At 46.0% G+C, this 23,886-nt stretch overlaps 5 protein-coding genes across 5 annotated transcripts; 3 read left to right on the forward strand and 2 right to left on the reverse strand.

Annotated features, from left to right (window-relative positions):
• Positions 1 to 1,082: 1,082 nt before the first annotated feature.
• Positions 1,083 to 3,321, reverse strand: BDV38DRAFT_275227 (uncharacterized protein; the record flags this gene model as incomplete). The annotated part of the gene is made up of 3 exons (XM_032057984.1): positions 1,083 to 1,326; positions 1,621 to 2,991; positions 3,122 to 3,321. 3 exons carry the CDS (start codon positions 3,319 to 3,321, stop codon positions 1,083 to 1,085), a joined length of 1,815 nt encoding a protein of 604 aa, XP_031908356.1.
• Positions 3,322 to 7,481: 4,160 nt separating this feature from the next.
• Positions 7,482 to 11,170, reverse strand: BDV38DRAFT_213809 (uncharacterized protein). Its single transcript, XM_032052668.1, has 2 exons — positions 10,935 to 11,170; positions 7,482 to 10,778 (listed from the first exon to the last, which is right to left on the reverse strand). The coding sequence occupies exons 1-2, from the start codon at positions 10,950 to 10,952 to the stop codon at positions 7,692 to 7,694; spliced, it is 3,105 nt and encodes a 1,034-aa protein (XP_031908357.1). The 5' UTR covers positions 10,953 to 11,170; the 3' UTR covers positions 7,482 to 7,691.
• A 3,519-nt stretch (positions 11,171 to 14,689) lies between these two features.
• On the forward strand, positions 14,690 to 17,971 carry BDV38DRAFT_213962 (putative AAA family ATPase GCN20). The gene is made up of 8 exons (XM_032052669.1): positions 14,690 to 14,935; positions 14,995 to 15,720; positions 15,814 to 15,894; positions 15,960 to 16,263; positions 16,322 to 16,495; positions 16,549 to 16,635; positions 16,692 to 17,160; positions 17,234 to 17,971. The coding sequence occupies exons 1-8, from the start codon at positions 14,873 to 14,875 to the stop codon at positions 17,583 to 17,585; spliced, it is 2,256 nt and encodes a 751-aa protein (XP_031908358.1). The 5' UTR covers positions 14,690 to 14,872; the 3' UTR covers positions 17,586 to 17,971.
• A 385-nt stretch (positions 17,972 to 18,356) lies between these two features.
• Positions 18,357 to 20,173, forward strand: BDV38DRAFT_287876 (putative MFS myo-inositol transporter; the record flags this gene model as incomplete). The annotated part of the gene is made up of 3 exons (XM_032060951.1): positions 18,357 to 18,550; positions 18,634 to 18,930; positions 19,036 to 20,173. The coding sequence occupies 3 exons, from the start codon at positions 18,357 to 18,359 to the stop codon at positions 20,171 to 20,173; spliced, it is 1,629 nt and encodes a 542-aa protein (XP_031908359.1).
• A 2,069-nt stretch (positions 20,174 to 22,242) lies between these two features.
• Positions 22,243 to 23,870, forward strand: BDV38DRAFT_287877 (uncharacterized protein; the record flags this gene model as incomplete). The annotated part of the gene is made up of 4 exons (XM_032060952.1): positions 22,243 to 22,818; positions 22,886 to 23,183; positions 23,254 to 23,354; positions 23,421 to 23,870. 4 exons carry the CDS (start codon positions 22,243 to 22,245, stop codon positions 23,868 to 23,870), a joined length of 1,425 nt encoding a protein of 474 aa, XP_031908360.1.
• Positions 23,871 to 23,886: the final 16 nt, after the last annotated feature.

The raw sequence follows: 23,886 nt of genomic DNA on the forward strand, positions 1-23,886 counted from the left end.
TGTTCGGATTCCTCCTTGAGATGGTGGCGCTCAAAGAGATAAGATGTCTTGTGTCAAATTTGCCACGAAGACACCCCTACTCTAGCTTCCAATTTGTGGCACCTTACCCATACGGTACATTTTGTTTTTTTACCATGAATGACTTTTACCGTATATGTTTTGTGTGGTAACTGGCTTCTAGTTGACGACGATGGTCAGTTAGAGGCCAACTGTGGGCTTTCTATAAATCTGACGTTAAATATTGTATAATATCAATCAATATTCTAACAACAGCAAGCAGATAATAATAATAGCAACTCGTTCTCATTTAAAGCTATCGACTGCTGTTACTCCTTCGCTCTCGCAGAGTCATGGAGGACACGCTGCTCAAGCTTGCTAAGCCTATGATATAGGAATTTGAGCCAAAATCAACATAAGCGCTAGTCGCTCCTTTCTTAGCGGCACCTTGCCTAAGACGATCTGACATACAACGTGAGTTCCAAGTTGCCCAGTTCCGTACTATAGGCGCAGTATAAGTAGTCCAGAAGTGAAACGGTTGATGCTTATATTTTGCCACATATACGTCGGTCGACGGTGTGTTGATGTTAAACCAAACCCTCCGTACTAGGAGGTAGGTGGAGCAATTATCATAGATAATAATGAGGAAGGTAGGAGAGAAAACTACCAAAGAAAACAGCGAAGTGAGTCAATGTGTCCTCTCGATGTCTCACATTGATGAATAATCAGTGAAGATACCAGAAGTGATTAAAAAGGTCAAACTCTTTCATTTAGTTGTTGCCAGTTGATCAACAATATTGGCAGTTGATGAACTGTAGAACGTAGCTGTCGTAGTTTCAACTTTCAGAAAACCCGTTGAAGAGAAAAGAATAAATGGATAAATAATCAACCCCTTGCATGCTATGTACGCCATTGACGTCAAATGACTTGCTACTTGACCCAGCTCTCTCAAAAGAGTACAATGTATGAGGGAATAAACAAGCGATAGATCGTTACATAGTATGTAATCACCGGAAACTGGTGGGCAATAAACAAAATCATTACAGCAAAATTTGATAATGAGATCAGACTGAACCAATATATGTTTACTTACGCATATCCCACGTTGGACGAAGGTTAGTAACCAGGTCGTCCTTGGTACCCACAGTTTCAGGGGGAAGGCGGCTGACACGGTACGCACCAGTGCGTATATTCTGTAGATGAGTCGTAGAGATTCCAGTCCGATTACTGCGAATGCTACCAGAGTCGCTTGCCGTCTCGAGGTTTTTGAAGCGAGGTGGTGGAACAAAGTCCAAATTGTCATATGTACCCGACTTCCGCAATGCATGCCTGGAACAGGGTTAGTCTAAAGTTATGATCCCAGTGATATACCTGGGCTAGAAAAATGATAAAGGATAGATAGAAAGCGAAAAGGAAAGGGACGGGAGAGAAGAGGAGAAGGCTTACGGGCTCGGTATGACAGCAAGCTCACTGAAAGATGAGGCAAGTGGAGTGTGGGCTCGCATCGTTGGACTGAACGGTTGCACCCCTCCAAGAGGTGTCTCTGGACGGCCTTCCCTCTGGTCTCTATAACTTTTTCCGGGGGCGTAGTCGATAGCTCCCATTATAGAGTCATCCTTCAACATATGGGGAGTAGGTAGGAGCTGAAGTGGAGCTGGTGGAGGTGCAGGTTTGCGGGTTTTCGGGGCACCTGGCAGTCTGCCAGAGGCTGATGAGAAGGCACGTGGGCCTGGGGAGTTGAGTCGATCGCTAAAGCCGCCGATAGAACCCGAAGCCATATGTCTACCTCCCCCCTGAAACCGCGGGGGACCGCGCGGAGGGGGAGTCATAGCTCGACGGTTTATTGGTTCAGCAAACGGTGCTGGAACACTGTCGTAGTAATCCCCAGTAGCCGAATCGTAAATATAGTCACCATCGTGATAAGACTCGGGACCGTAGTAAGTCTCCCTTCCATTCTTATTCTCGTCGAAATATTCTTTATAGAACGATCGGATACGGTTGGCCCGTTGCTCCGGGTTGTCTGACGGATCCTCTGGCGGCAGAGGACGCAACCCTAATGTCAACCGACGCGTGTCGCGACGAGTGTCAACATTCAACCGCGGCGTTTGTGAAGACTCATCCGGGGAAGTGTCAGGGATAACTGGGTGGAGAGGGCCCTTGCCATGTCTCGGGTCATCTTCTATCTGATGAATGTTCACAGTCGGAATGGCAGGCTCGGAGTTTCCATTATTATCGTAGTCGCTTGCTGCATCGCTCAGAGGAAGCGATATTCTGGGCGTCGTTCTAGGATCTTGTAAGGCAAGGTTTGGACGTTCTTCCGGGCGGTCATGGATGTCGCTGCTGTCAAAATTACCGGCGTCTTTGCGGACGTTGTTCGCCGGCGTAATCGACTCTTTGGTGATAGGAGCTCCCGGTATGAGGACTGGGCTAGGGCTTCTGGGCAACTCGAATTGAAAGCCATGATCCGGTTGTGCAATAGGATCAACTTGCATGTGTGCGCCATCTTCGCCAGGTGTTATATATAATGGTGGACTGGATCGTGACATCCTTTGAGCGTTTCCCAATAAGCCTTGCTTCATATCATCGCCGAGAGCGGCCTTTTTGGTTGATCCTGTAAAGCTTGATGCATCATCTTGGGCTCCTCTTGACTGTGATCTGACAGATGCGTTGTCACCTAAGAATGAAGTGGCGTGCCGATATTTATCATCGCCACCTATAGATCTGGACAACGAATGCAGCGAATCCCGGGAGCCATGTAGGCCTGGGGGTAGTAGGTAAGGACTCGGGCCAATATCCAATGAGATTCCTTTGTTGTGATTATAATTTCCATTGGACTTCTCGGTCTGCCGCATCGCTTTGCCTCCACCCGTTGGCTCCAGATCCAACCCAAAGTCAAGCGATCTATGCTTGTCATTGGCATCTTCGTTCCGGAGCTTCCTCACATTTCGTCGATGCAGATAAATTAGGACGATTACGGCACATAGTATCGGCACCCTATACTTCAATCAACTGCTATCCCATATACAAATACACACACTTTTTCAATGAGTCAAGGCTCTTTTTCTTCTTCGTTTTTGGTGAGGTGGGAAGGGGCTTGTGGAATCAGAGGGAAATCCCGACATACACTGCTCCCAGCACGACAGGTAGAGTCGTTGTCGTAGTCGTGCTAGTAGGTTTCTCGCATTTACTTGAGCTGTCTCCAGCTGAACAGGTCTGACTAGGGTCGGAATCCCTTTTCATGAACGTTGGTGTTTCTGGCACAAGATATGGTAGTCGGTGACGAGGTACTATATCCGGGCGACGTGGGGGGGATCGAACCACCATATGAATGTCATGGTGAGTCTGGTGTCGGTGGTGATAATGCATGGTCGCCTGAAGCCCAAGCGAGTGCGATGGGGCGACAGGCGGACTAAACGGGTACAGTAAAACCAGACGGTACTACCCTCGGTCGCTTTTCATGTGCTCTTGAAGACCGGGCGAATATATGGCAAAATCACCTGGATATTTGTACACATGAATCATGAAAAACAAAGATTGAACAAATTAAGATGTCAGCCAGTAGAAAATATGATCAGTCGCGTACATCAAGAAATGGCACTTCTTGATAGAGTGGCTGATAGAGAACAACAGAACCAACACCGAGAATACAACTTCTTGCAAATGAGTGAACAGGAGCGGGTACACTCCCTTAACGAATGGCGGCCAGTGGCCAGAAAGAGCAATAATGAATGTCTATGATCTTAGTGATGGGATCGCAGTTTAGAAAATTGCAACAAGGAGCGAAGAAGAAGTGAGGAAAGGAAAACAACAAGTCGAGAAGAAAAGAAGAAGGAGAAGCAGGAAAAAAAGAGCAAGAGGACAAGAAGGGGGAAAGAAAGAGAGGGTGAGCGTAAGAATAGTTAGCAGCGGTCTAGATGGCTGGCCTGTTTCGTTCTGTACCTATCCTCCAAGTGACAGTACAGTACCATTCGTCACTTGTTCCTTTCGATGATACGCCCCAATAGTGTCTTCCCCAACCTACTATACAGTAAGTACTGAACTAGGTACCACTCCGTACTCCGTAAGTCTAAGTCAGGCTAAGCCCCATCGCACTATGTAGAATGGTAGTGTCCTACAAAAGGTACAGGATCTGAGTGCAAATGGGGCTAATACCACTCCGTACCACTACAGTACATCCATCTTATGGGGTTCCCCTGAATCATAGTGGCCCAGGCCATCGTCACTCAAGTAATGAAAAGCGGAGTCAAGAGCCATAGGGCAACAGTGTATAGCTCAAACCCCTTAATAGAACTGAGTCCAGTCTCCCGATTGTGTTTTGCTGGGGTTATATACTTGCCTCTAAAGGCTACTCTGCTCCCAGTATCAGTTGTAAATGTTATCCGGTATATATGCTGTGTCTGGAGAACTGATGTGTCTACATCGCTCCATGCGTTGGTATCTAAAATAAGCGATCCCCTGAGTAAAAAATTCGGACAAAGTGGGGATGCCAAGATCTTTTAGCGTCAGGAACCCGCTCTACTTATAACCAATAAATTTACCTGAAACCAGCCCCTTTCGGCCTCTACTCCACCAAGGAATCAGGTTTACTTTCATGGGTTGTTTGACAAGTGGTCGAGGTGCCTACTAGTATGTACTGGGTACATTGTACATACTCGGTACATCTTACCTACTACTAGACGTACCGGCTTAACCAATGACTCCGGATTACTCTCTCTGTCCAACCAACTTGGCTGCTGCTCTGTGCTTATCGTTCCATGCTAACGTTTAAGGTGCCCCCATCACCCGCTACCTACCCACTCAGGATGGATATTATCTATTACCAGCCGTCCGTTACCCTCGAAATAGTACACATTAGGCGAAGGGCATCCATCTATAGCTGTCTCTCAGTCGTATCCTCATATCTCCCAGTATTAGTAAGGATGAGACAAAGACGCGCCCTGCTAACTTGATAGGTACGGTTATAGTGAGCTGTCGCTTCAGCTACCTTACATTATACGGAGTCGTAACTATCGTCAACAACTCCCTTTACTAAGCAGCTACAAGAAACCCCCTGCTACGAAGGCAGGCTAAAGATGGGGAGAGGGAAGGCTTTTGTTGAACACTATACTTACCCCCTGGGAGTAATCTGCGTCCAAACATTATTCTCACCTCCCCTTCTTCAGCTACTTCGACATCCTTCGCTCCACGGATGAGTGTAAACCAAGCTACTGTCTATGCTGGGCTTGTTTGTATTAGGAGGCTCGATCGCTTCAGAAACAGCTAATGACGCTAGAATGGCTTTCACGAGCTTGCAGGATCCTCTGCCGGTGGGTGTGTGCCGATAACAGAGAGGCTTCCCTATCTCTAGCACCTGGTATTGCATGCACCAAAGTGGAACTGAGCTGACTTCCAGTAAAATATCTTTAATATTGGAATACTTTGTTTTTCTTTATTAGCCATGCGATTGGGTCTCGGGAAATGTTCTGTCCTAGATTTCCCCGGACACTTCATGCCACGAAATGTACCTAGAGACTTTATGGATTATATTGCATATCCTTCCTCCATACCTCTGATTAATATTTATACCTCATGACCTGGCAACAAGACACTAGTTGATCATGTCACACTATTGTTATGTTATCTATCCATCTGTCTATATATGAGGTGCTAAAATTGTTTGTTCACTGCTCAGTATGTGTTCAGACTCATAGTACCCACACCTGCCAGGAGGAACAGATAGACTTCTCACCGTTGCGATTCACCACCTGGTCTATGAAAAAACTCACGGAATATGACAATGGCCCACAACCGTTACTTTATTTGCCTTGATGGAGCTGACAAGATTTCTCTCTACAACTTCATTCAGCTAATATCTCCTCAGAAGACCTGCATCAATTCAGGCTAGTCAGGGACGCGGGCGTCTGCTTATCTTATATATGTACTTTGAGTTTTCGTGTCAAACAGTATCTTGGAGATGAACCCCACCCACCAGTTGTTCTTGCCTGAAAAGCCGTGTAACTACATTGATGAACCAAGAAACTGACTTGTACGTGCCGAGAGGTAAGAGGGAAAGTGAAATACCCATTGTGACTTCGGAGAATCAGTTCTTCAAGGGACTCGTCTGCGCTTGTGAACCTGCCGAGTCTGGCAAACCCTGTCTATGTTGTATCGAGTATCTGTATAACAATCTGCCACAGCTTGCTATACTTGCTCATACCTGTATACCCCACTGCCTTTTAAAAATATCCACGGAAATAGCAAGGAACATAGAGGTCGAACCGGTTCTACTAAATTAAAGTGAACTTTCCTAAGGGATATATCTATTAACCTGCCTTAATCTTGACCAAATAGAAAGCTCCCTATAAACAAACGGATACCTATTCCTGAATGGTTCTCATGGAGTTAGCAATGCCAGAAGACTACATTGGCCCGAGGTCAGTGTGGATGTCCATTGGCATTACGTTTGCCAGCTGGCGCTGAATTTTCCCGCGAAAAACTTGCTATGTAGCTTGATGATTTTTTGCGTTGACTAGTTCAACTTCGATTCATAGGGGTTCAATTGTATTGTTATATGGCTGGGCCTCTGCCATCATGGTGCCTATCCCTTCTTCTTTTCCCTACCTTTCGAGGCAAAAGAATCGAGAGAAATGATGGTGTTATTCCCCAGGGCTATAGTAACGAGCATGCTGACTAGTCTTGATTGGACGTATTGAGAAATGCGTTCTACGGGGCATCATAGGTCTATATAGCTCTGCTTGTGTTAGGCAGCTACTATGTTGAGGATGCTGTTACGCGCTATTACGTTCTCCGCCCCCATTTCCTTCGTCAAGTCCTCCCCCCTTTGCTCTTTTCTAGGTGCCTACGGGAGTTATCCTATATCTTGCTGTGTGGACATTTTTCATGTCTGGAAACCGCGGGGTTACTTGCAAAATCAATACACAGGTTACAACGACCCTGTTGCTGATAGAATCATTAAGCTTTTCAATTTCTCACAAAGTGACAAGATAACATTTGGGATATTTGACTGTCAACATTAGTTAATCTCTCCCAAGTCTTCATCTAGAATTGACATGGTCCTCATGATGTGCCATACACGCCATTATCCATCTTTCGCACCCCCAAGACCTTCAACAACATATCCATACACTTTCCTAGCTGCAAGTAAAAGAAAAGAAAAGAAAGGGACAAAAAAAAGGCAAGAAACGAAGAGGAAAGAGACAAAGTTAAAGGAATAATTGATGGAAACAAAGAAACAAACCAGTGATGGACCGCCAAAGTAAAATGCGAGCCATGCATCTAAACAAGGGGATCAGTAAAACAGTTATCAAAAAATAGAGAGAATAAGAAGGACCCAACATGGCAATGCTCTCACAAGGGTCGCCAAGGCACACAACGCAACGCTTCCAGGGAAAATATACACCAATGGGCGCACTTGTACAAAAGAGATCTATTCAAATAGATAAAAGTCTCTTAAACGACGAACTTTCTCGATGAAGAATAGCCAAGAATAGAAAAAAAAAAGAAAAAAGATGGGGAGGGGGAAGAAAGGGGTTATTCAGAAAGGAATTGTTAGAGTTGACACTGCATTAGGTGTTCTCTTGCATGTTAATCGTATGCCCAAAGACTTGAAACTTTTATAAATCGAAACAAAGTGATGTCATGGCGAAGCTTAAGGTAGGTACATTATGATACGCAGGAAACTCGATGTATGCATGTTAAGCAATGCAGTGCGTCCTAAAAATAGAAACATCATCATTGGAAGATTGGTCGAATATCCGGCTGAACGGAGGGACCGAATGATGCATGTTCTCATTGGGCTCAGATGCGACCCCCTCTGCTCTGCGAATCACTTCCTTGAGAGCACGGGTTACAACGCCGGCTCGGATAACGAGGTCGCGAAGGGATTGTGTATCGAAGGGGAGTTTTTTTGATCTCGGGGATTGACGATTCATGAAGGATGAATCGCGAGATGTTCGTTGCTGGTAGATCAAATCTAGCACAGAATTTGCCTTGGCAGGGAGTTCCGTGTGATCAGAATCCGCAGTGGTTTGGTTTGGACTTGGTGGCTCTGAGAATGAAGCTCTCGATGACTCTTCACTGGCTCGTTTAAAGGGATCGTTCGTGTTGGCTGATTCTTCTTCAGAATCATTGAAACTGAAGGTGAGAGAGGACGGGGAGCCCGGGGGGGAATGACTATGTTCTTCATCATCAAGGGTAGCCAAGTTGACAATACCCTCTGCTTCTTTCCACAGCTCATTAGATGGTCCACGCACAATATCCAAGAAACTAGCTTGGTGGCGAAGGCGTTTGAGCTCTTCAACTAACAGGGTCAGCTCTTGGACTTGTCCAAACTGTCCATGGAGACTGGCTTGACGTTCCATGATAGCCTGGGGAACTATCATGCTGCGCCGGGCAACGTTCTTGCTCGTCCGCATGCTCTCGCTGATTGTACTTTCGTCCGCGTCCTCAAAGTCGAAATCGCTATCCCAGTCTTCACTAACACCCTTGCTGCCCAACCCCCAAGTGCCAAACTTGCCTGATGTTTGTCGTGTCTCGTTGGTAGCTGGATAGTCTCTCGATACCGGGACGCTTTGGCTCCGAAGATGTAAAGTATTTGGTGCTTTGCGGCCCGGAGCTCGACTACCTCGAAGCTCAGGCCCATGTTTTCCGTGGACCGTGCGGGGGCGTCCGTCGGTCCCAGAAACTTCGCGGTCATTTTTGGGTTGTTCAGACCAGTCGAAAATATTCATCCGGGGGCACATTTCAAGCATCTCATTGGTAACGCTGCGCGAATTGGACTTAGTTAAATCGAGAGGAATATCTGACCTGCCATGAGCGAACAAGATATCACGACCAGCATAATTCCTCTCGTAATTATTCAAAGACATTCTCGGATATTTCGATCGTTCGTCCAGCTTGACTATTTCCCCAGGTAACGCAGCTACTAGGCTGTGGGTGTCTTCATCATCTGTTAAATCGGATGGGAATGATATTCTACTCTCCTCGTCATGTATAAACTTTTCTTGAGGGTCAGGGAGAGAGTCAAGGACGGGTGTTAGCATCAGGTTGGAACGATTGTGGCTGTCGTCAAACGGCTGAGAAGAAAAAGTGTAATGCGAGGCGAGTTGCTTGACATGTAAGGATCCTTCGCCCGCATTGCTGAAGGGTAGATCTCTATCAAAAATGGTCTCCACCCGACGAGCACGCAGACCTGAATTGCTGCTAGTGGTCATATGTGTGCGGATCGAATCGAAAGCGGTGTCGCTCAAGAAATCGGTCTCGTCCTCCTCACCTGAAGTGAAAATACGAGTATCATCAGAGCCAATAACAGTTGAGGCAGGGTCGGATGCGGCAATTGAATGTCGCTTAGGTCGCTGACGGATTGGGCCTTGCAAGACGGACAAGGCCACACCGTCTGAAGTAAGTGGGCGTTGTCCGGTCTCTCGCAAATAACCAATATCAATGCGAGAGGATGAGGCGGCCTTTTTGGAGCCGGAACCCATGAACCCAGGCACTGTAAATCCATCCGCCCGCGAGACAATTGGGGGCCGGCGGAAGATGTTCGGGTCTGTAATGTTGCGCCTTGCACGCGATCGTGGCGACAGCAGAATAGCTCCTTCCGATTTTGCAAAAGTAGGAAGAGGCGCTGAGATTGCTCTCATTTTAGGACGGGCAAGTGCAGTACTGAGGGGTTTGTAGACATTGGCATTGTCTGGAGCTGGTATTGCTGACTTGGAGTCATTTGAAACTTGTATCGATGGCTGACGATGATTTTCCTCTAGTGCAAGGGATGTGTCTAACTCTCGTGAAGTATCACTTGGCTTGAACGGATCACGGAACTGCACTGGAGAGGTAGGTGCGGTCTCCAGCGAACTAACCCCTACCGAAATCTCCTTGTTTGTGATTGAATTTGCTAGGAGAAGAGCTGGTATAGTATCCGTAGACGGGAGAATTAGCCGCAGCCCATGCTCTTTTGGCTTGGTTGCAGTTGACAGCCTGCGTGCCAGCCTGTCCGGTATCCCATCGTAGGTAGCAGTTAAATAGGGATCCCAAGCTATATCAACCACAGAAGATTCTCTGTTAGTAGGAAGCAATGGTGTGTTCGTAAGAAGACTGGGTTCGAAGTTTAAACTATGTGTTGCTTTGTGTCTCAGGTGTTCGGATCGTTGATGACTTGTGGCTGGTCTACGAAATAATGTAATTGAAGGGGGCGAAGGCGCGTGTGCGAATTGAAAATGAGCGCTTGAAGGTTGTGATGGAGGCCGCTTGACGAGTTTGTTGGGTACTCGGCGCTGGCTGGAGGGGCGCGAATGAGTAGGGCTTGTGGGTCCGTTCGACGTCGGAGAGGTAGGACTTTGGCATGAGCTCCGGTTTCCTGGCTGAAATGACAGCCGCCGCACCCAAGAGGATGACGGTCTTCGGGTATGCAAAGCCGTTGAGTCTTCCTCGACTCGCAGTGGAGGGTTTGATAGAGTCTGACCACGACGCCGCAGTATAATCCCTGCAAGGGATGATTTTCTCCTGTGGTTTGGACACTGGGAGTGGTTCCCAGCGTTAGAATCGCCCCCACTCGCATGGAAAGTCTTGAACTGCGCGGTACATTTGCTTTCTGCTGCCGTGAATGGGGTGGAAGGGCCTGCCTGTATGTCGTCTAGCGGTGATCGAGGGTCTGTCGCGCGCGCGCGCTGATCATGCAGAGGGAAGGTCTTTTTTCGGAAGCGCGCCGGCTTGGGTGAATTTCGATCTACGCGACCGAGAGCAAAGCCAGTTGCTGCAATACCAACAGTGCTGATTGCACAAAGCTGGGTGATAATATATTAGCCAAGAACGTTCATAAAACATACAAAGGCCATGAGGGGTTATTGGTGCAACTGCTTCGCAAGAAAGAAAGCTGTTCATAAGATGGCAGAGTGTTCAACGGAGAGAAAGAAGAAGAAAATTTAAAGGAGAGACCTCACAGTTGATACATGCTCCATCCTTAAAGGCGCCGAGAATAGTGTCAAGCACCATGAAGCTCAAAGTGGCAACATCGATATTACATGTAGTTGACGTCCCATCTGCATTATTATGCACGAGGATCAGCTGGCTTAGCACGTCTAGATTGGGAGCATCTCAGAAAATCGAGGTGGTTTGAGAATTTTAGTCAGACGTTGTAGATAGGATATTATCACCGGGTACGGTTGGAGGCTCTTTTGGATGTCAAGCAACAGTAAGGTCGATGTGCCTTTAGAGTGAGGGGAACGGCGCGTGGCTGTTGGGAGAAAGGAATGCGAGGAGACCAAAAAAGAATATAGTAAAGGAATGGGGAGTACGAGAACATCAGAGCTGTGGTCAAGTCTCTAGTTAAGCACAGTAAAAGAAAAAGAAAAAGAAAAAGGAAAAAAGGAAAAGAAAATTACTATCCAAAGGCAGCTAGAAAGAGGAAGAAAGTAGATGAGAAACAACAGCAAAGGAATAATAATAATAATAAAATAAAAACAACAATAACAAGAGGCTATTGATCAACAAAGGCCTGAACCGTGGGACACACGGTCTCTCTCTTTCCCACCCACGGGCGATGTTCTTCTGGTTCTAGTTTAAAGGAATGGAGCACGCTAGGAGTGTCCACCCCCAGCACAACACCCACACCACCCGGCAAGGTAAATTCATTCAATATATCACCATCGTGAGAAATATTTATGAAGGGAGAAGAGATATTTTCGCTTTAATAGAATAACGATAGTTAGATGCACTGTTCAACTTTATGCCCTTTGATCTTAGGAAGAAGGGAAAAAAAAAAAAAAAAAAAAAAAAAAAAGAGCACAAGACAGGATATAAATCTTTAAAGCACTGGAGTAGGTATCGAGATGTAATTTTCTTTTTCATTCTCTTTCTCCCTCATGCCAGAAACAAGAACTCAACAAAGCCTCAAAAACCAGCTGTCAATCTGGCAGATTGATTATAGACATGGACACGAATATCAAGTCAAATCGTAGTATGCTGTAATTATCATATACCAAATAATACTTGTCCGCCCTCCCCCTGTATGAAAGCTACAGTGACATTCAGCAATACATAACTATAGAATATCCCTAATGAGCTATATTAATAGGTATAGCGTCTCAAAAAAAAAAAAAAAAAAACCTATTATAATAGTAAGTTAATACAAGGAAAACAATAGTGACTTGTGACTGTCCATCATTAGCTGCAGGAAGAGGGGGCACAGACACCTGAGAAGCAAACAACGTTACAAATTCAAATCTTGATGAATAGCAGGGATTTCACTAACTAACTAGATCCTTGAAGCCCTGCTGGAGGGTTTAATTAATGAAACCAGGGATTTTCAGCTTCTCGCCCTTCCCCTGTTATCGTCATCATCCCTTACGGCTTGACTATTGGTCCAGAACATCTAACCTCCCAAAGCTAGCTAGGCGTTTTGATGAATAGTTAATTGACCCGCTAAACTAGACCTGGTATGAGGAGATAAGAATAGATCATTAATATTGTCCTCGTCCACAGTTCGTAGTTGTGACTACGGATATAGCAGCTCTGGGTACAGAGTAGAATAAACTCAAATATAGAATTATCAAAAGAGTATATGGCCAAGGCAGTAACTCTAACACAGCGAGGCCAGTCCCACATGGAAGATGGCCGAAGGGTAGGCTCGGAGCTCATTTCCTCCCTAGTTTGCCGAAAAAGCCAGTTCTTATGTCCCTTGATGAGATCGTATCTTAGATCGTAAGGCGGTGATCGAACGGTACGGATTACCTCGGTCGGGACTACTCGTTCAAACTGAGACCGATCGGTTACCAATGTTTAGCTTCCAGGAAATACTGAAGGGAACTGCTCGTATTAGATCAAGTTTGAAAAAAATAAAGAATACACATAAAACATAAAATACTAATAATGACGATAATGAACAAATCTTTCCCGTTCTTCTCAAAGAGTGGCGGCAGAAGGCGAAGATGATCTCATACCCGCCGGTCTTGTCGCTGTTCCGATTAATGCTTGCTAATAGCCTTTGCGAAGACCGAAAAATAACACATGTGGAAGAAGCTTCGACTAAAGGTGAACCTACTCCGTATAGGAATAGAAAGGGAGAGGCCATGACGGGGCTTTGTGTCCTTCGTGTCAAAATGCCGGGCCAACGGTACGGTGGTAAGCTTATTTGGTAGGACCAGAAGCAGATCGGAAATGATAGATCTATTTTCTAGGAGGAAGAGAACGTGGCCTGCGAGTTTCTTGAATGGTAATAATTCCGACCTGAACTGTCGGTCTACTCCGTGGAAGAAGTGGGGCCTCCTAAAAAATGCAATTAAACAAAATGAAAAGTTCATTTCGGCAAAAGGAAAAAGAGAGAATTGATAAATATACTCACCACTCTCTTAGGTACGATAATTTACTTACACACTCCCTCCCCCCCCCTCCTGTTCTTTTTCTTCTTCCTTTTTTTAATGTTTCCCCCCCTCTTGTTAATAATTAAGAAGTAACTAACTAGTTACCGTGTAGTTAACCTACCTCCCCCGGTTTTATCATTACCAAGTCCAAGTTCCAAGCAAGTACTAGTAGTGCTCATTTTGATAGGACCAGCGCTTAGTACTGAAAGTACTATCTATGATGTAACTCCTCTCTGGTGTTTCCCGCTCCTTATTGCTTGAACTTTCCGTGTGTTTTAGTTTGATCCCTTGTTTAAATCCCTTGCTGCTAGCCTCTGCTAACCTGTACCTGTCGCATCCTTCATGAAACTACCCAAGGCAGGTACACTTGTATTCCTTGCCTAGGCCCACTGCTAGGCAGAGTACAAGTAGTATGTCCTCGCAGGGACGCATTGCCCAACGACCTTAGTAATCCATACGGCGTAATGTGGCTTACTTGGGATGACTACGAGGTACTAGTCGAGAAATGGTCATCATCAAAAATCTAGGGATGCCTTTATATCCCCTTCCATCTCTCTTACCAATTACACGTAATTTTCCGGGACAATGCTGATCATAAGGCATTCAAACCCCATAAATCCCTGCAATGCCCTAGCAAATTTATCCGACTCAACCGACAATACTAGTATAGACCGTATTGTTAACCACCCACTGGGAAACGAATCAAAGTGGCTAAGAAAAGGTGACTGTTAAAAGACAGGCCTTCTCAGTTCGGATGGTGGGGTAACGGTATTTTATCGCGTGCCTCGCCTCATCTTTCATTCAACTAGCTACTGGATAGACTAATCAAGAATGGGAGACCTGCAATTTTTTCTCCAGATTTTCGTGGAATTTCCTGGGCTGCATCACATACTGTGTGCCCTGTGATACGTATACGTTGCCCCGCCGAGGTTCAATGGTTGTCAGTTTTCAATTAGATTAGCTCGTAGCATTCGAGACATCTTAATGATTATTACCACAACCAGATCTAAGTATTCCTTTTTATTATTATTCCTCTTTTTCTTCGTCCTTTTCTTCTTCTTAACTTGAATTATCTTCGGTAGATAGGTCAGTATCTTGGTAATTATAAGAACCTCTTTTCTATCAGGCCCCCATGATGAGAAAAGAATTGCCATAGATGGTTAAGGGAATGAAGGGGAGAGAAGCAGGCGAAGCCTATTAGTATCAGGTGATACATATGATATACTACAGTATGTATGGTACTATAAGCATGTCCGCCCAGAGTGCTGGAGAGGCGGGGACCTTCTGCGAAAGACCAACCAATCTAGAACGGCGTTGACTCCACTTCCGGCACTCCGCCAAAGTTCATTCAGGCAGAGCTGGAAAAGCGGAAGAAAAAAGAGAAAACTCTCGATGATATTCTATAGACTCACATAATTGTTCGGTGCTGCGGCAGAACTGGTGTATTTTTTCCTTCTATACACTTTGAGTCTGTTCCTCATCTTCAAAAAGCTTTGTTCTTTGGTGTTAGTGATACCAAGATGGAGGCAGAACTTCAGTCACAGATTCCTGGTCTCGACCATGTGATCACAGAATACTCTGTGGTAATTAGTTCCATGAATCTTACGATACACGCTGAAAATGGTGAACTAATGAATTATAGGGCTACCTGACACATGCTTCGAGGGCATATGTCGAGGACGCAAATGCCCCGTCACCTTTGGCGGAGGCCGCTGACATGGTCACGGAACTTCTGGTATCTGCATCCGGAGACTTCTCCGACCAAAATGAAAAATCTATTCGGAACTTAGTGGAAAAATTCATTTCTTCTTTGAGTTCTGCGGACGGTGTCGATGCGGAGCGGAGGCAAATACCGTTCACTGCTAAGAAGCTAGACCAGGCCATCAATGTTGGGTCCCAGAGAAACATGTCCTCGACTTTGGGACTTGCTGGTGGAAATGTCGACTTGGAATCTGCCAACAGCAGGAAAGTGGAGTCCCGCGTAGACCGCAAGAAGCTTGAAAAGGCAGAGCGAAAGATCCGTGCCAAACAGGAGAAAAAGCAAATGAAGATGGTGCAATACGAATCGTCCCGTCTCCTCGACCAGCCAGATAGCACCATGTCTTATGAGGAGTTTTTCATGGCCGTTAACCCGCTCCAGCTGGGCTCGGATTCTGCAGCAAAGAGCAAGGACATTAAGATTGATAGCATTGACACCTCTGTTGGTGGTCATCGAATCTTGACCGACGCTTCTCTTACCCTGGCGTACGGTCGACGGTACGGTCTTGTTGGTCAGAATGGTATAGGAAAGTCGACTCTTTTGCGGGCCTTGAGCCGTAGAGAAGTCGCAATCCCAAGCCATATATCGATCCTCCACGTTGAACAGGAAGTATGCATTCAAATTCTTTCTTTTTCCTCACCACCTCCATTCATTATCATCTTTTGATTTGATTTGCTGTACCTTTCTGATGATTTTAATTAGATCATGGGGGACGACACTCCTGCTCTGCAGGCGGTTCTGGATGCAGATGTATGGCGAAAGCGTCTTCTCGCAGACCAAGATGTCAGTATTGCTTGTCTTGATAATCTCTGTCCTCAACCCGTCCGTCCCTCTGACCTGTTTTGCAGAGAATTACGAAACAGTTGACTGCTCTAGAAGCGGAACGGTCTTCGATGGCAGACACCTCTACAGATGCTGCCAGGCTTGACCACGAAAGGGAGGGTTTAGACATAACCTTAAGTGATATCCATTCCAAACTTTCAGAAATGGAATCGGACAAAGCCGAATCGCGTGCTGCCAGTATCTTGGCTGGTCTTGGCTTTTCACCCGAAAGACAGCAGTTTGCAACAAAAACCTTTTCTGGTGGTTGGCGAATGAGATTAGCTCTAGCACGAGCGTTATTCTGCGAACCAGACTTGCTTCTTCTAGATGGTAAGCTCTTATTTTTACCCTACCCATTGTGAAGGAACAAGAGTCTAACACGATATAGAACCCTCCAACATGCTGGACGTTCCGTCCATTACATTCTTATCCAACTACCTCCAGGGATACCCTAGTACTGTCCTTGTTGTCTCGCACGACCGGGCTTTCTTAAACGAGGTCGCTACCGACATTGTGCATCAACACTCTGAAAGGCTGGATTACTATAAAGGGGCCAACTTCGGTGGGTCTATCGGCGATATGGTCACATAAGTGACGTTAGCTAATATAATCTAGACTCGTTCTATGCTACCAAGGAGGAACGGAAGAAGAATGCGAAGCGTGAATACGAGAAACAAATGGCAGAAAGAGCACATCTACAAGGTTGGTGTCCGGCCCAATGGAGCATGTACTGCCTAATAAAGCTGACCATGATCTAGCATTCATCGATAAATTCAGATACAACGCAGCTAAGTCATCTGAGGCGCAATCTCGAATCAAGAAGCTCGAGAGAATGCCAGTCTTGGAAGCCCCGGAGAGTGATTACGTCGTTCATTTCAAATTTCCAGATGTCGAAAAGCTTTCTCCACCCATTGTACAGATGTCCGAGATCTCCTTCGGCTATTCTAAAGATAAGCCCCTTTTGAAAAATGTTGATCTCGATGTGCAACTTGACTCTCGGATAGGAATTGTGGGACCGAACGGCGCTGGTAAAACCACGGTGTTGAAGCTGCTAACTGGCCAGCTTGAGCCAACTTCGGGCCTTCTTTCACAACATGCTCGCTTACGTATTGGATACTTTGCCCAGCATCATGTTGATGCTCTGGATCTGTCGACCAGTGCGGTAAGCTTCATGGCGAAGACCTACCCTGGAAAGACAGACGAGGAATACCGCAGGCATCTGGGAGCGTACGTTGAACCCTCTATTGATTTCACTTGTTGTGATGCTTAATTGCTAATGTGTGATTCCTGCCTTGACTAGATTCGGAATCACTGGAATGACTGGACTTCAAAAGATGGAGCTCCTGTCTGGAGGACAAAAATCTCGTGTCGCATTTGCTTGCTTGTCGTTGACAAACCCACACATTTTGGTCCTTGATGAACCTTCCAACCACTTGGATATTGAAGGTATGGATGCATTGTCTGAGGCATTGCAAAGGTTCGAAGGTGGTGTCGTGATGGTATCCCACGATGTGACAATGTTGCAGAACGTCTGCACTAGTCTTTGGGTCTGCGACAAGGGCACAGTAACCAAGTTCGATGGCACTGTCAATGCCTACAAAAAGATGATCAGTTCACAAGCCAATGAAGCAGGTGTAGCAGTTGCCCACTAGACAGGGAGCGTTTGAAACCTAGTGGACTGAAAACTCAAGTTATACTATTATGGGATGAATTTATATGCTCCTTTGCTCTACTTCGCCTGCAGGTCTACGAATCAACACCTACTAGTATCTGTCGCTACATAAGAGGAATGGAATGTTGCAACATGTATCTGCTTACAGGGTTATGTGCTCCCCTAGAAAACCTTCCAGGGTACTGATCATTATGTTGAAGAGCTATAGGCGAGACCATATTTGATTGTTTAATGCTTGTTCGGGCGCTTTTTTTTCCAGAAAGCCAGCGTATAATTTTTAGTTGTAATCATTCAGAGGGATGATGAACAGTATTACAATTCTGAGCGCGTGGCTATGTACAGGTAATGGCCCAGCAAGATAACGAAGTAATAGCTGACCATATTTATGTTTTATCCCCAGTCTTTCGGTAAGTCTAGTCGGCTGATCCTTCATTGTAACATTAACTGGTGATGAATGGTAGCTGGAAGTGAGCCAAATTGGCCAAAGCCACGAGATGCTAAGCCGAGCAGACTTGATCAGCTATGCCACGCGACCTATTATCGAGCTTTGATGAATATATGTATGCCTGAGGTACTTCAACATGAAGTTGTGTTTGCCTTAGGAATTAAGCCATTGAGAGTAGGTCCCGTGAGATGCCAAGCTAAACCTCTCCCGTAGCTCCGATGCTTCCATTTCCTACCACTCAGTCAACGTGTCTGCCTGGGATGGTACTGGTGAATCTATTCATTATCAGGAAGATTCTTCTTAAACATGAGTACTAGACATGAAAACGATACATTGGACCCTAACGCTCCTCTACTTAATCTAGACGGACACACCACTCACAACCTGCCCGACAATGAAGAGGATAGGCACATTGATAGAGAGTCGAACTACTCAGGAACTCGATTTATATGGGCATTGACATTCTCTGCTGGTCTTAGTGGGCTATTATTTGGTTATGAGTACGGCATGACCGTTTTCGCTTCTCCTCGAATGCAAATGGTCCCAGTACTGAAATCAAATACTGACAGCTGCGATTGTGAAGCACAGGGGTGATCTCCTCAACGCTCGTATCAATCGGCACGGATCTCTCCAACCGCGATCTTACAACACTAGACAAAAGTCTGATAACATCTTGCACAAGCTTGTTTGCTTTGGTTGCCAGCCCCCTTGCGGGAATTCTGGCCGACAAGTTCGGTCGCCGAAAGGTTATATTCGTTGCAGATGCGCTGTTCGCTCTAGGTGCTTTTGTGCAGGCAATCTCTAGTGAAGTCTGGGTCATGATTGCTGGTAGAAGTATTATTGGGTTAGCTGTCGGCGGCGCAAGCTTGGTAACTCCATTGTAGGTCAATATCTTGTAAACAATAACCCTAGGCAAAAGTCTATCGAAACTAAGCAAGCTGCTTGCTTAGAGAGAATTTCAGTTTCTAGCTAATTACTTCATCAGATACATCTCCGAATTGGCACCATCCAATATGAGGGGCAGACTGGTGACAATCCTCTCCTTGTTCATCACCGGTGGCCAAGTTGTAGCATACGTCGTGGGTTGGCTCTTTTCCTTAATTGACGGAGGCTGGCGCTGGATCGTAGGCATTGGAATACTTCCGGCACTCTTCCAGCTTGTTATTCTCACCGCTCTACCTGAAACGCCCCGATGGCTGGCACAAGCAGGATTCGAAATAAATGCTATAGCTGTCCTGGGGAAGGTCTACCAGGGTCATCCAAACAGCGAGTACATCGCTAAACAAATTTTACGGGAAATACAGCAGGAGGTAGCAGAAGAATATTTAAGCCCTCCTGATAGTGCTTATGGGGCCGGCCAACAGTGGATTCGCTACATCTCGCAGCGTACCACAGACCTCTTCTACATTGGTGGCAATAGAAGAGCATTGATTATAGCGATGATGCTGCAAGGTTCGCAGCAGCTCTGCGGGTTCAATAGTCTTATGTACTTCGCTGGCCTCATATTTTCATCTCTTTCTTTTTCGTCGCCGACGCTCACGTCGCTGTCAGTGGCCACGACTAACTTTCTGTTCACATTGCTTGCATTTACCTACATCGATAGGATCGGCCGGCGCCGAACACTCCTCTATTCCATACCTATCATGACAATATCTCTCATCGTTTGCGCATTAACCTTCTCTTTGGTATCATCAGATTTGTTCTCTCACCCACAGATACGTGCAGGGTTCAGTGACACCGTGACGGATGACCGAATGCTCCCTATCACTATTCTCTTGTGTTTAACGGTTTATACCGCTTCTTACGCTTTCGGGCTTGGCAATGTACCCTGGCAGCAGTCCGAGCTGTTCCCTTTACGTGTGCGGTCTCTCGGGTCTGCATTCGCTACAGCAACGAACTGGGCCTCAAACTTCATTGTCGGGCTCACTTTTCTGCCCATGATGGAAATTTTGTCTCCAGCGTGGACCTTTGGGACCTATGCGGTCGTCTGTGCAGTTAGCTGGTTTGGTGTGTGGGCGATCTATCCTGAGATGAGTGGGCTCGGTTTAGAAGAGGTCAAGGAACTCCTCGCAGATGGCTGGGGTGTCAAGGAAAGTCTGGCGAGGACCCGCAACGACTCCTAGACAACCAAAAAGAAAATAGAGAAACATTACACCTGTATATGTTGTCATTAATGGGCAGAGCTAGAAGGAGTAACCAAAGATATAGGACAATTCTTAGACTAAGGCGCAACCCGAAACTTGCTTTACCGATATACCCACCTGCAACAATTTAGGGAGCTACCACCGTTGCAGTCATAGAATTTCTCGTCAAGTCTCTCACTTATTCTGGTGGATGGCAGCTTGTGCCAGAGGTATCCACCGTCGACCAAAGGACTTTTGGCCAGAAAGCCAGGTGCCTCCAGAATCTACGCCTCTACTACCACACCAAGGGAATGGCATGACTTTGATGAACAGCTCTATTGAAATCAGTAGCCTTAGCGGGGTCTTCTCCCTCACTCTTGAACCTTCAACAAAGAAATTAGCCCGCACTACTGTACAGACCGCATTGATACGGAAACCCTTCCGCATGAAGCGATTCAACATTTAACGCATAAAACCACAAAGTTCATTTTGAAGGGGAATGTCGGATAGACGAGCACGTCATCCCAGGGAAGCCTATATAACAGGTCACGGGTAGAAGGAATAGCAGCTACTGGTGATATCACTTGCACTTCTGACCCTCCTTGGGTGACCGACGAAAGCAGTGGAGAGCCATATAATTACTGCACAAGACACTGTTAAGGTCGATATTAAACATTCCAAATTCACTTCGGTGGTCGCCCTCTGATTATTGGGCGTAGATGTTGAATATATCAGCCACGCGCGCATTAGCAGGTTCGGAGTGGAAACAGCCAGCCTCTCGATATCTTTATATCTCGTAACATTATTCGTTTGTCCCCAGGAGATGAACATTTTAGTCCAGGAACTTGGCTCGTTGGGAAACTCTATCCACCGCGAAACTAATGCCACTGGCTATGTTTGAACACGTCGATACTAGTAGTGAATCCCCGACGTAACCGGGACTGTGGCTACTTTCTCCTGAGTGTTGGTTATCATGGGTGTAGTTGGACCTGAAATCGTCGATGCGGCATGGACAAAAATAGGCATTCCTAAGTCGCCCGTGGGATAGTTGATGCAAGTTTAAGAGGTAGATACTAAAAGCCCGCTCTCGTGAGTATCAGTGTGATTACGACAAGTGCATGGCTGTAGAATGAGCTCAGGGCCTACCAAGACATAGGACGCTCAAACCGTCATTGCTAGCCATTGCTATCTTGAATATGTGATTAAAGCGGATAGTCTGCGTCAACTCACGATGTAACTTCCCGGAAACCATATTGACTAGGTAGTTATTGGACTTCTAATATCTTCCTAAGGCTAACCGATGCTGGGTTGGGTACACTTACGGTATATCATTGTCATAGATTTAATCGAGGCTGAAGGAATTGAAGCAAGCATAATCATCAGCCACATGTTGTAACCCACCTGGAGTCGAGGCCCAGAGATATAGATGACCAAAAAGCTTGAAACGTCCTTGGAATTGTATGAGTTTCATATAAAACAATTTTTAGACTATATACTGAGACACTTAGGCAATTAGTATTTCCTGAGCACATTTAAAACTTGGTCATGGAAGCCCCCTGGAATGCGACTCATCTATGCAGGAAGATTATTCTTGCGGATAGTAGCATTTCATGGTGACCATGGTGCTGTGACCATTGGAGATAAGTGTTTATTTGGTCTCAGAGAAGTTCTGGTCAGGCTCCTATCACAACTGAACGGTGAGAGTATATAAATATTGTCAATTGAGTCTCAGTGTGGGAACCGTTTGCCTTTTGCATCAGCGCCGTTGCGATTAGCTAGGTTTTCTCAGCTTCTCAAACAACACTGTGACGCTCTCTGCCGGTTGTCTTCTTCTTGCCATAATCAACAAACTCGATCCCAGGGTATAACGAGGCTGTTCCCTGTGAATATAGTTAACTACCGACTTACTTCGCGAAGCCAATAGTATTGCCTAATGACATTTACCAGCCACCGAACGTTTAAAGTTCAGAACAAAGGGTATGGTACGAAAGATTCCAAGCATACCTAGTCGGGTGATAGCAAGAAAGAGAGCAAGTTCAAGGCCTGAGAAGATATAACAACGTGCAATAATGGAGCGGCTGGCCTTCCAAGCACCTATCCGAAGCCGATCCGCCAACCTGTTTCAGCGACTCCCAGCTGAGGTACACTCTCTGAATTATTCTGTTACTAAGCCAGCTGCTGAATTTTTCATGCTTCAGATAGTCCAATACATAGCTTGCCTACTGCCAAATGACGCTGATGTTGCACATCTCTCTTCATGCTGTAACTTTATAGCTCAGAAACTCTTACCTGGGGAATCATCTGTCTGGCGATACCGTTTCATGAACTTGTATGATACACCACCAGGCCGGAGTTCCTCTGAACTTAAGATCGAGTATCAGATTCGCTCAATCATTCTCTCCCAGAAAATCAGTTTTCGATATGGCCAGAAAGAAGAGCAACTATTATGGCTGACGGTGATGCAAAGCATCCTCCTAGAGGCTCTGACCATTACGGAAATGAACGGAGTGGTCTTTTCAAAGACATTCGAGCGCATCCGTGAGGCACTTCAGCTTTCTGCTCCAGAATTTCTCAGCAGGCCGCTAAGCGGCTATGGAAACACGAAACGAGACCGACCGTCCGGTCTATTTTGCGCTCTTCAACTGGTAGGATAACCAAGATATGTGCATGTGAGAACTGTAGGACTAGCAATGACAATATTTTTCTTTATAGTGTCTAACCGGCCTAGCGCTTGACCCCAAAATGTCCGTTCGTTGCCTCCGAACAGACTACGACATTGCAGACGTCTACTCTTACCAAACTGAGTTTACCAGACCACTCATTGATCTAAAGAAATTAGAACTACCAACCATTTTGCATATCCGCAATTTCTGGGTGCGGCATTTGCTGAGCCCTAATGAAGCTACTTACTGCACGTCTTATGCTAAGCTACCTGTAGACCAAAGACCCAAGGTATGGTCTACTATCAAGGAAAATGTGGAGCTGGGCGCCAACTGGGTGGGTTACTGGTGTAAGTCATTGTGTCTAACCGGGCTTACTCAAGTCAAGCATGATGCCAAACAACTAAACTTGCCCTGAAGCATGCATCCATCCCTATCCGGAAACAGTCATCGAGCTTGAAAACCGGCAATCATGCGCTGATTTGAACACACATTGGATACAAGGGGACACTGATCCATTGGTATGTATTATAGCATCAGGCATTGGTGGGTTGGGGGGAAGAATGCTAACACAGGTCAATTCCCAGTTCTTTCGAATCAGACCAGACTTGAATACCTTGAACTGGCCACCTGAGCTCAACAAAATAATCCCGATGAATGGGCCAGAGTCTCATCGATTATACTTCCGTGGGTTTCAGAGACTTGGCGACAATCTATATCCAGTGCGTGGCTTTACAGAGCCCATTCGAGGATTGCAAGGTGGCTTTCCCGGTTGGCAGCGTATCTGCTTTGCCATATATGCCGCGGACCGTGAGCAACTTCCGCTGCTTCTTGAGATTGGCGAATCGGAGCCGAGTGGCAACGAAGCAGCATGTTTACTAAGCGAGCTGTGGCCGCCGGGTGAGCTGGAAACCGATTTCCTTTGGATTCAAGGCTATGAGGGAGTGATCCTTCCCGGGGGTAAGATCATGTTAGGACAATGGGTTGATATGGTTGATACGACAGAAAGAGGGCCGTTCATTTTTTGGAATTTGTGATCACACATAGACACAC

The sequence above is a fragment of the Aspergillus pseudotamarii genome, assembly GCF_009193445.1.
Source record: "Aspergillus pseudotamarii strain CBS 117625 unplaced genomic scaffold BDV38scaffold_86, whole genome shotgun sequence".
Taxonomy (NCBI): domain Eukaryota; kingdom Fungi; phylum Ascomycota; class Eurotiomycetes; order Eurotiales; family Aspergillaceae; genus Aspergillus; species Aspergillus pseudotamarii.